The sequence below is a fragment of the Piliocolobus tephrosceles genome, chromosome 2, assembly GCF_002776525.5.
Source record: "Piliocolobus tephrosceles isolate RC106 chromosome 2, ASM277652v3, whole genome shotgun sequence".
Lineage (NCBI taxonomy): Eukaryota > Metazoa > Chordata > Mammalia > Primates > Cercopithecidae > Piliocolobus > Piliocolobus tephrosceles.
In genome coordinates, this window is record NC_045435.1 from 48147806 (window position 1) to 48159806 (window position 12001).

Sequence of the window (12001 nt, forward strand, 5' to 3'; positions counted from 1 at the left end):
GCTACCCCTGTGCTTGGCATGTGCCAGCCCTTGGCCTCTGTCTCCGGGGCTCACCACAGTCATAGGTCCCAGTACTATGCCATTTAGTAGACGAGGAAACCGAGGAAGTGCATGGGCTCAGGGCTTATTCTGGGTCACCCAGCTACCAAGGGGCATAGCCCAGATTAGAACTCAGGCACCTGGCCTCGAAGCCTGCTTCTCAGTGCAGCAGACCCCACAGGTCTCCCTGAAACTCAGTGACGCCTCTGGCCACGAGAGCTGCCTGGTTGGTGCTGTGGAAAGGAAATGAGTACAGCAGCCTGTGGGCCTTGCTGGAATCTTTAGCCTGTCTCTTGACCTGTGCATACTTCTTCCAGGGTCTCCAAATGGGTTTCATTAGATGGCATACCTCAAAAATGCGTCAGGGCCAGGGGCTTCTGTGACCCAAGACACTGGGGACACTCAGCATAGTGTATCTCACTGCCTTTTAAAGTTTCTTGAGGCTCTGCCTGGTGGATCACCTGAGGTCAGGAGTTCAAAACCAGCCTGGCCAACATGGTGAAACTCCATCTCTTCTAAAAATACAAAAATTAGCTGGGCGTGGTGGTGGGTGTCTGTAATCCCAGCTACTCAGGAGGTTGAGGCAGGAGGATCGTCTGAACCCAGGAGGCAGAGGTTGCAATGAACTGAGATCATGCCATTGCACTCCAGCGTGGGTGACAGAGCGAGACTCTGTCTCAAAAAAAAAAAAAAAAAAAAAAGTGGATCTGAGAGGAAAAACATGGTTGCACTCATTTTAACTTGGTGCTTCTCTATCCAGTTTGACCTCGGGACTCATATTTTGCATAAGCCCACCAGCATCCCTTAGCAGTTGCTTTGACCAACTTTGGGACCTTCCCAGGTTGCATAGCTGCTTGGCTAGGAAGTGGGAAGGAGTTTGGTAGATGTCTCACTGTGCCCACATGCAGGGCTGTTCTCATTCTCCTCTCCCACCCCCAGGTGGAGATGCTAGAACGAAAGTATGGGGGGCGCCTGGTAACCCGCCATGCGGCCCGCACCATCCAGACGGCGTTTCGCCAGTACCAGATGAACAAGAACTTCGAGCGCTTGCGCAGCTCCATGTCAGAGAACCGCATGTCGCGCCGGATCGTGCTGTCCAACATGAGGATGCAGTTCTCCTTTGAGGGGCCTGAGAAAGTGCACAGCTCCTACTTCGAGGGGAAGCAGGTCTCAGTGACTAACGACGGCTCCCAGCTGGGAGCCCTGGTGCCCCCTGAGTGTGGTGACCTCAGTGAGCCGACTACCCTCAAGTCTCCGGCCCCCTCCAGCGACTTTGCGGACGCCATCACTGAGCTGGAGGACGCCTTCTCTAGGCAAGTGAAATCACTGGCCGAGTCCATCGACGATGCCCTCAACTGCCGCAGCCTGCACACTGAGGAGGCACCAGCCCTGGATGCGGCACGGGCCCGGGACACCGAGCCCCAGACAGCCCTGCACAGCATGGACCACCGCAAACTGGATGAGATGACGGCCTCATACAGCGATGTCACCCTGTACATCGATGAGGAGGAGCTGTCTCCCCCTCTGCCCCTCTCGCAGGCAGGGGACCGGCCATCCAGCACCGAGTCAGACCTGCGGCTGCGGGCTGGGGGCGCAGCCCCAGACTACTGGGCCCTGGCCCACAAAGAGGACAAGGCCGACACGGACACGAGCTGCCGGAGCACGCCGTCGCTGGAGCGGCAGGAGCAGCGGCTGCGGGTGGAGCATCTCCCGCTGCTCACCATCGAGCCACCCAGCGACAGCTCTGTGGACCTCAGTGACCGCTCGGAGCGGGGCTCGCTCAAGAGGCAGAGTGCCTATGAGCGCAGCCTCGGCGGGCAGCAGGGCAGCCCCAAGCATGGTCCCCACAGCGGCCCCCCAAAGAGCCTCCCCCGGGAGGAGCCTGAGTTGCGGCCCCGGCCCCCCAGGCCCCTAGACAGCCACTTGGCCATCAATGGCTCAGCCAACCGGCAGAGCAAGTCTGAGTCGGACTACTCAGACGGTGACAATGACAGCATCAACAGCACATCCAACTCCAACGACACCATCAACTGCAGCTCCGAGTCATCGTCCCGTGACAGCCTGCGGGAGCAGACGCTCAGCAAGCAGACCTACCACAAGGAGGCCCGCAACAGCTGGGACTCGCCCGCCTTTAGCAACGATGTCATCCGCAAGAGGCACTACCGCATTGGCCTGAACCTCTTCAACAAGTGAGTACCATTGGTGACCCTGCAGGGTGGGCGGCCATGGCTTGCTGGGCCTCGGCAGGTGGGCATGGCTGGATCCTTCCAAGCACAGAGCTTGAGGTCCAGCGTGGCCTGTGAGCATAGGAAGCTGCCGTGCAAGGTTGGTGGCTAGGATGCTGCCAACCTGTGCACTGAGGATCCAGCCCTTCCTGGAGCTGCTGTTTGGGACAGCAACACAGACAGGCTGAGCAGGGGCAGAATGGGAGCTTTCTGTGCTGAAGCAACTTGAGTCCCAGGCTCTTCCATCCCATCACTCCTGAGTCCACCATAGCAAGTGGGGTATGTTGGGCCATGCCCTGCCCAGCTTTGGACGTCAGGCTTAGGGGTGATGTGGGACACAAAGGACTTTGAGCAGGGGTATGACCGGTTGTGTCATTGGGGGGCAGGAGCAGACAGGCGAGACCCAGGGCTATGTCTTCTGGGGGACGCAGGCCAGACCTGGGCCATGTCTGGGGGTAGGAGTGCTCGGGGCAGTTGGCCAGACCCAGAACCATGTCTGGAGGGAAGGAACTCAGACAGACGCAGGCCAGACCCACGGCTGTGTCTAGGGGTCTTGGGGAGCTGCATGAGTTGGGTTCATGGAGTGACTGCTCCCCGAGGGGGTCCTGGAAAGGTGCCATCGACCATCCTGACAGCAGATCCAAGGAGCGATGGGTATTTAAAGCAGACTATTCTTAGCTCAGCCAAAAATAGCAAGAGGAAGGGGAGGAGGGCTGAGCACTTGGCCTGAGTAATGTGCAGGCTCCTGTCCAACCTGAGATTTCTCGTTATTTCCATTCCCTGGGCCACTGGGATTTGGCCTCATCAGATGCTGGCCTGGGTCCAACTGCCCTGGGCTGGTGATTCCTGACACACATCCGGGGAGCCAGGGGCAGACGACAGTTTTCCCAGAAGGTCAAACTAGGGTGGTGAATGGCGCAGTGGGACCTGGCCATCTCAAAGCCAGTGTTGAGCTGGCTCCCTGTTCTGTCTGCCCCCTGTTCTCTCTACTCCTAAACTGAGGGATAGCCATTCCTGGGACACATGGAAGCACTATCTTGGGGTGTCAGAGAGGCCTGTCTCAGGAAGAGCCTCTGGGGAATGGTGCATTCATTTGGGGCCAGCCAGGGGCAATGGCTTACTGGTTTGCTCAGCTAAGAACTAAGAGTCTTGGACATCTCACATCTACCAGGATGCTCTCTTCTGTGCCTCTGATCTGCCTGTGGCTTGCTGCAGAGTACGGCTGCTCTCACTGCTGCACAGGCCATGGCCGGAGCAATGCGCTGGACAGGGGAGGGTTGCGTCCTACTGGCCCACCTAACACGGTCCCTGAAGTCTGTCCCCACTGCTCCTGGGCACAGCCCAGCTCCAGGACCATCTCTCAACCCAGGCCCATGTCCCATAGAGGGGAGGCTGGGATAACCAGGGGCCCCTGCAGAGTGGACAGGTGGAGACCAGCAGTGGGGAGACAGGAAACCAGGAAAAACCACCTTCCTCAACCAGCCAGCTTTGGTCTGTGTAGATTCTTTCTTACTCAGTTAACTTTTAATTCTCTGTGTAGCACATGAATACATTCTTCACAGAAAATGCTTGCCTTGCAGCTCAGGATAACATCCTCTTGGACTCAGCATGTTGCAGTCTCTCCTTCCAGATTTTTTTCCTGTGCATTTGTGTGCACTCCTGGGAACTCTAGACAGCCATGGTTAAGAACACAGCTTGGGGCCCAGCTGTCTGGCTTTAAATCCTGGCTGTCCCCCGTCCTATCTGTATATCCTTGGGCAGCAAAGCCCCCTGTCCCACAGTGGCCGCATCTGTGAAATGGGTTGATGCCAGGGGCACCCTCCTCCCAGGGCGGTGAGGGTGAAGCATTGGTCCGTGTGAAGTGCTGAGAGCAGGACGTGGCACAGGATAGGGCCTTACTGTGTATTAGCTGCTACTGTTGGATCCTTGCTGACATCAGCCGGGGCCTGGGACTGTGACATTGTCTTATGAGGGTATCGCTGGGCTCTGCACACAGGCTGCCTTGTGCCTGTGTGCTGCTGAGTGTAGTCCCCACCGTGGCTATAGGTTATTTGGCCAGTTGCTTCTAGCTTTTCACAACTAGCACTAGTGTGACAGTGGTTGTGATCTTTACACACACGCCTGGGAGGCCCCTTGATCAGATGGCTGGAAGTGGAATTGCTGGGTCTTGGCACGTTTTTAATTGAAGTATGAACTGCCCTTTCCCCTCCCTTTCTCTGGCCTTGCACCTGTGTACCACCTCCACTTCTCTCCCTGCGGGGTGGTATGTCCTGGCCTTTGCCCGGCCTCCAGCACAGCTCTCAGTTTCCACCCCTTCCCAGCAATGAAGCAGTGAGCATTCCTGGCACAGGCCTCTGTCTGGAGGGATGCCCCCTTATAGGGAATCATGTACCAAAGTGGGAGAACCAGCAGCAGGCGGGGAGGAAGAACAGAAACGAAGCCTGAGAAAGTGGTGTGGGTTGGCAGTGAGGGCATCCCCGGGGCTGCCGAGGTCTACCAGGCATCCAGATGTTCCTCTGGGCATCTGCTGCTTACTCTCACCCGGCCCAGCTGACAGCCACACAGCTGATCTGGCTGGCGGTGCTGTGGGAGGGCGGGGGTGCAGGAGCCAGAGGCAGGAGGATTTCAGCCCTGGCTCTGCCACCTATCAGCTGCGGGACCTGGGGCGACTCGCTGAACTCTCTGAGTCTCACTGCCTGCACCTGGAAAATGTTGGTGCAGTGGATGGCAGCTGTTGTGGTCAGCGAGAGCTTCTGTGTCCAGAGCGAGTGCCAAGGGAAGGGAGCTTCCAGGGCTGGCTTTAGGAAGACCCAAACAGGCATTTTGATGGGCCAAGCAGTCAAATAACAAGAATGGCTAATCCTTCCATGTACTGACCGTGCACCAGGCGCGTTTCCCAGGGCCTGTCGTGCGCTAACGCACGTTTCCCTGTGCAGTGGGTGAGCTGAGTCTCGCACAGTTGGTAGGTGACTAGGGACATCACACCCTGGCCACTTGGCTCCTGAACACATCCTCTTAAAATCTGTGGTATAGGAACTGCTGCTACCACAGGTATAGCCCTGGACTCCCTACCTCCTTACTGGGTGACAGATCTGTAAACTGGGTCCAGGAGGCAGAGCCACACCATTTGTGGGAGGCCACGCAGCCCTGCAGCACGTGGAGCTGGGGCAGGTGCCCAGCAGGGACCTCACTGAGTCTATCACCTCTGCATTGGAACCCCACCCCAGTGTCTCCTGCTCCTGTACCTGGTACACACCCTCAGGGGTACATGCCTGGCTATGTCCACTTCCTCTCTGTCACATTCCTCTCTGAAATGAGCCCAGGTGACCATGTCACAGGTGAGCCACCTGAGACCTCTCCCGCCTCTGCAAGAGCATCCTTGGCCCCAGAGCTGCTTCATGATGACACGGGCACCCTCAAAAAGGAGTGAGAAGCTTGTCTCTGAGGAACATGTATGCAGGGCCTGGGTGGCCACCTGGTGTTACAGTGTGGTTGGACTACTTGGCTAAGAGCTTTTCACAGGGGCCCCTGAGGCCCTTCCAGCACAGGGCCCTGTACCTGGAGGCAGCCCCCTTTTGTGGACCTGGCCTCCCCTACACTCGGTGCCCAGCCCCTGGGTCCCAGCAGCCTCGGGTCCCATCCACCTGCTAGAGCTACTGCAAGAGGGAGGCAGAGGATGCTGTCGCTGGGATCCTGCAGGTAGCATGACTGTTTCACCCTTCCAGCGCACCCACAGGGGGCCATTCCCCTCCACCTGTGGGAACAGGGCTCCCACAGGTGCCCCTGATCTGCATGCTCTAGCTCTGTGCTCCTTGTGTTTAACGTGTCTGCTGTCGTTGATAAAAATAGCAGTGAGCAGAGCCGGCCTGTGCAGAGCCTGGACCAAGTGCCAGGCCCCATGCCGAACACCTTCCGCCTGTTGTCTCACTGATTCCCCACAGCCATCCTGGGAAGCGTAGGTGCAGGCAGCCAGGCTGAGATCCCAGGCCCAAGCTCAAGGCCACACACCAGAAGTGCTGGCCCAGAGCATGTGCGGTGCTGCTCCCGTAGCCTGCGGTGCTGATGGTGTAAAGGATGGGCTCTCTTAGGAGCACTTTGAGCTGGGTCTTTGGAGGTTGGGACCCTCCTCCCCTAGACACGGGCCACTATGGCCTGTGGCCCTTGATGCTACCCACAGCCCAGGATCCCGACTCTGGCCTGGGTCTGAGATGGCTGGTGCTGAGCCTCAGAGAAGACAGCGCCAAGGGAAACTCTGCAGGGGGTGCTGGCCACACTTCAAAGGGTGATTCTCATGCCTTCTCTCTGGGATCGATACCAAGGAAGCCACTTGGGTTCATGCTACCGGAAAGTGCGGTGTAAAAGTAAGAGCTGGATGGAGCAGGCAGCCTCCGGAGGTGGCGAGCTTGCTGGCCCGGGCAGTGTGGGAAAGGCTGGAAGTGGCACCTCTCTGCAGGACCCTGGGGGGACTCGAGTCTGGGTTGCTGCATTGGAAGGGCATTTCCAGGTATGCAGGGACTCTCCGAATGCTGAATTTGGTGAGTCTGTCCTCACCCCCACAAGCAGTTACCAGGTGGGCTCAGACCTCTGACCACGGAGTTCCTTGGGCACTCCAAACCCTCCGTTGGGCTCTACGTTAATCATGGCCTTCTCTGTTTCATGTGACAGGAACTCTATCAAACTGGGTTAAGCAAAGAGGCTTTACTGGTTTATGGACCTGAAAAGTCCCGGGTATTTCTTGGCTCCATCTGCCTCAGGGTTGGCCCTGCCCGTTGCCAGATCCTCCCTGACCCAGGACAGGAGGGCCATCCGAGGACCCTAGGCCTGTAGTCTGATCTCAACCCCAGTAGGAGGAAGAGAGATTCTCCTCCCCTCGTCGGCTCCTTCTGGCTCTCGTGCTTCTCCCTGAACCACTTACTTGGGCAAGCAGGATGCAGGGCTCTGACTGGCCTGGAGCAGAGAGTAGGATCTGCCCACTGGCTCTTAGGGCCTGAGCTGGAGGGTACGCTGGGAAACCTGGAGGCTGAAGCTAGGTGCTTGGGCATCCATCCACTTCCACATCTCTTAGGCATCCTGAACAGTTAAAAAGGACTGCAGCCAGGCACAGTGGCACATCCCTGTGGTCCCAGCTGCTTGAGAGGCTGAGGCAAGAGGATCACTTGAAACTAGGAGTTTGAGGCCAGGCTAGGCAACATAGTGAAACCCATGTCTTAGAGAGAGAGAACCCTTTTCTGGATCCTGCACACCCCTGCTGGGAAAATATCAGGGTAAGCACTCAGTGCTTGGCTTCAGCAGGTACGTGTTCCCCACATGCAATCCACAGCCTTGCAGCAGCTCTTCCTCAGAGCCTCACACAGCTCTCTCTCGTCCCACCAGCAGCTCAGCTTGCAGCTGAAAGACGAGAGATGTGTGTGCAGGAAGTGACTGGTGCAGTCTATGCTCACCTGTCACACTTGAATCTGAATCAGCATCTGATGTGAGGAAAAGCTGGCTCAGCCAGCTTTAGAGGAGGCAGCTAAGGCCAGACCTGCGAGCACACAGCAGGGATGGAGTCAGAAGCCTCCGACAACACTGCCTGCTGGGGCATTTTAGGGGGCAGTAGGGCCAGGGGTACACAGTTGGGTCAGGTATAGATGGTGAGAATGTTACAGGCAGCACTTGTTAATGCTGGATCCTTACAAGGTAGAACCAAGAAGAGCTAAAGAAAGAGTAACGGGTGTACACAGAGCGACTGTGGGGATGGGTCACTGCAGAGTTGGACAGAGTGGATTTTCAGCAGCAGGAAGGGCATCTGGAGGGTAGAGGGAATTTTTAGGGACTTCTGGGGCAGAAGCATGAATTATAAGTTGCAGCACCCTTCATCTTGCTGGAGCCAGTTTTTTGACCCTTCTATGCCCCCATTTTGTTACCTTTCAAGATTTTTGCATTGGCCATTCCCTCCACCAGCGACCTGCCCAGGCCCAATGCCATCTCGTCAGGGCGGGCTTTCCTGCCCGTCCTTCTGCCCCTTCCAGCTGAAGTCGATGCCATCCCAGCTTTCTGTGGCATCACCCTGGGTGGGTTCTTCCAGCCCAGGCCTCTTCTTCCAGCTGTGAAGCCTGAAATGGTTTCTGAGGCCTGAGGTATGGTGCTTTACGAGTACGATCTCATGGATTCTTCACAGTAACTCTGTTGTGTGAACTGTTGTCATCCCCATTATACAGAGACAGAGAGGCTAAGTTACTCACCCTGGGTTGCCCAGCCAGAAGTGGAGCTGAGACGGAAGTACGGGCTTCTTGGCTCTCCCAGCCATGCCCCTGATGCTTGTGCTGTAGCATATTCTTGGACTTTATCTCCTTCTGTATCCCTCTCTAACTAGAAAGCATGTTTTTTGAGGATGGGGACCATAACTGTGCTAGCATAGCACCTGGCCAGGGTAGGTGCTTGATAAATGTTTGTGGAATGAATGAAGTAGGTGGGTGTCCACAGGGGACCGCACAGCTTCCCCCTTGAAGTGACACAGACCCCTCAGCTCACAGTTCAGTGGCTGAAGCATGTCCTGCAGCCCTCTCCCCAGGGCAGGCGGGAAAGTAAAGTCCTGTTGCGAGAGGAGGCGGTGGGGGTCCGAGGGCACACCAATGGGCCACCTTTGGCCTGTGTGATGCTTGGCAGACCTCGTGGAGCTCTGTGAGGTGGGGCGCAGGTGGATGGAGAACTCGCCACCCAGCAGGGCCACCAAGGACAGATTGGGGAAGGAAGGGCTTCATTACACAGGCTAGGAGTAGGGGAGGGTAGCAAGGTCTAGGTAGCAGGGGATTCCCACTAGTAAATGCCCAGTGCCCCGGCCGTCTGCTGTCAGGGAGGCTGTTGAGGACCTGTCCCTCCTGTAGGGAGCCTTGGGGGGACTCCCAGCCCCACCCTGGAGCTGGCCCTGGCTGTACAGCTGCAGCTCCTCCGCAGTTCCCCTCAGGTGAGTGGCGAGCTCCTCATCACTGGCCCAGGCCCCCTCACCGAGCATCCTCACTTCTGCGATATCGCCCTTGTGGCCTGCCGGGTGGAATCCATTCCCTGCACTAGGTTCAGGCTAAAAGCTGATGCCATCACTGCTCCTTGTCCTTCTTGTTCCTACCACCACTGTCCCCACCTCGGCCACCCCCCACCCAGATCCATCAGCAAATATCGACACCTCTGCCCTCAGACTGTGTCCTCGACCCATTCCCCTCGTACCTCTGCTGCAGCATGGCTGGGTGCCCACAGGAGCCCCTCACTCAGCTGCCAGCTGGGCCCTAGTCCACGACCTCCTCAGCATGGCATCGCCCATGTGGACTTAGGACCCCCATCACCCCCCTCTTCACAGCACGCTGGGGCTTCTCAGCCCACTCGGGAGAAAGCCAGACCCCCTCCATGGCCTGCAGCACAGTGTGGTCTGCCCGCCGGCCCACTGCCCCCTTTGCCTTCCCCCGGGGTCCCTATGCTCAACCCTGGAATAGCCTCTCTGATCTCCCCACCCACCTCAGGGCCTTTGTCCTCACTGTCACCTCTTCCCAGAAAATTGCCTGATCCCTCAGTCTCTGTCCCCTGCCCCCTGCCCAGACTAGGCCTCTCAACTGTACCCACAGGGGCCCATGGCTTACTCCCAGCCAGTGTTCACCAAGAGGTGCCTGGCCCAGCAGACACATGGTGCTCACCTAATCCTGAAGAGCTCACATGCCCACTTCCCACAGCGCCTTCCCCTCTTCCCTCTGTGCTCTGAGCACCTCCAGGGCTAAGGAGCCTTGTCCTGGAAGTCCCTGGATGTGGCACATCAACACCAGAGAGTGGATGGAGGCAAAAAAAAAAAAAGAAAGAGCAGCTGCTGGCTGCCCGGGGAAGTGACAAGGCGGGACCCAGCTGGGCCTGGACGTGGTCACTGCAGCAGTGGCCTGGAGGGACCAGACAGCCTGGGTGGAGTCAGAGCATGCACCTGTGTGGGAAAGGGACCAGGCAGCGGGGGTGGGGATAGCCCAGCCCAGCTCCCGTAGTCACTGCCATGGGGGCCAGGGAGCAAAGGCCCAGGGATTCCAGAAGGTCTGATTTTTCAGAAGCCAGAAATCCAGATTTTTTGTACACTCTTCCAGTTTTTAAATACTGGCAACTAACTGGAATGCTTTCTGTTAACAGTGTGTAGGCCAAAGAAAACCCAACTGTAGGTGAGCCATGGCAACCCCTCACCTGGAAGCTGAGGGAGGGAGAGAAGGGTGTGGTCTGGGGCTGGCATGGAGCAGGACAGTGAGGACCCAGAATCTGCTCTGGCCGTGGCTGTAGAGGCCTGGGGCAATGGAGCAGTTCTTGGCTGGAGACCCCCGAAGCATAGCAAGGCATGTGATCTTGTGAACAGTGAAACGCGGGTCCTTCCGTCCTGGGTCCCTGGGACAGGTAGGAATGGGGCCACTCCATTAACACTTCTGTGCCAGGACCAAGCCAGCTGGGGCTCTTCCCTGCCACACTCCTGGGGACAAGCTTATGGGTGTGGCCGTCCTAGGGTAAAAATAGCAGGGTCACCTTGCAGCCAGGAGGCTTCCTTTCACTTACACGTGGAAATACAGTGTCCACAGGGCGCTGTTGTCAGCCAGAAGCTGTGCAGTTATGGGGCGGGTGAACACCGGCTTTCATCTCCATTCCCCCCACCCTGCGGACAGAAGAATGCTGACCTCTACCTGCTGGGGCAAGGGGTCAGGCCCAGCCCACCAGTTAGTGGATGACCCGGCCGATTATACCCCAGCACAGGTTCTGGGTGTGCCATGAGGCAAGGAGGCCCAAGCCACACTGGACCCCTCATGGACTCTTGAGGAAGCACATGTCCCTGTGTCCCCAACCACTTGACAGCTGTCGGTGACTCTGAGGACTTGGGCCAAGGGGACATGGAGGCAGTCTGGCCTGATGGCTCCATACAGCTCCCAGAGTGACCTGGCAAACTCCATAGAGAACACCCATCCTCTGGGGTCACATGTGTGGCCATCTTCAAAGCCCTCTCACACCAGCCTGGTTTTTTTTTGTTTTTTTTTTTTTTTTTTTGAGACAGAGTCTTGCTCTGTCGTGTGGGCTGGAGTGCAGTGGTACAATCTCAGCTCACTGTAACTTATGCCTCACGAGTTCAAATGATTCTCCTGCCTCAGCCTCCCGAGTAGCTGAGATTACAGGCGTGAGCCACCACGCCTGGCTAATTTTGGATTTTTAGTAGAGATGGGATTTCACCATGTTGGCCAGGCTGGTCTGGAACTCCCGACCTCAGGTGATCAACCTACTTCAGCTTCCCAAAGTACTGGAATTACAGGTGTGAGCCACCACACCTGGCCCAATCTCTCTCCTTTGACCACCAGGACCACCCTGCCAGGTCAGCCAAGCGAGAGACCTACCACAAGATGGGCAGGACATCTGAGGCCCGAAGGGAGAAGGGGCCTGCCAGGGCTCACACGGCCGGCCCCTCACACACCCCTCACACGTGCCGGAGTGCCGCAGGGAGGCAGGGCCTGCTCCCAGGGTTGGTGTGAGCGGCACGGTCAGTGCCGTGTCCCCACAGCCTGCCTGGCCCTACAGACACCTGGCCAGGTGCAGACCAGGAGTGCTCTGGCCTGGCACTAGGCCCCATCAGCCCACGATACACGTGCACCATGCACATCCCTGCCCAGGCCTGGTTCTGCACACACCTTGGGCACCGAGAGGCTTGAACTAGTGGAATGATCCATGCTCTGGGTGTCCAGTCTCCCTGCAGGGCCAGCCCT

General features: G+C 57.5%; 1 protein-coding gene across 6 annotated transcripts in view; it reads left to right on the top strand.

Annotated features, from left to right (window-relative positions):
• The window catches only part of IQSEC1 (IQ motif and Sec7 domain ArfGEF 1), a 127020-nt gene that overhangs the window by 86549 nt on the left and 28470 nt on the right, over window positions 1-12001 (top strand). For all 6 annotated transcript variants that reach the window (XM_023192667.2, XM_023192673.2, XM_023192672.3 and 3 more), the window contains exon 3: window positions 979-2228. In XM_023192667.2, coding sequence (XP_023048435.1) covers window positions 979-2228 — 1250 coding nt within the window. The remainder of the gene's footprint in view (window positions 1-978; window positions 2229-12001) is intronic.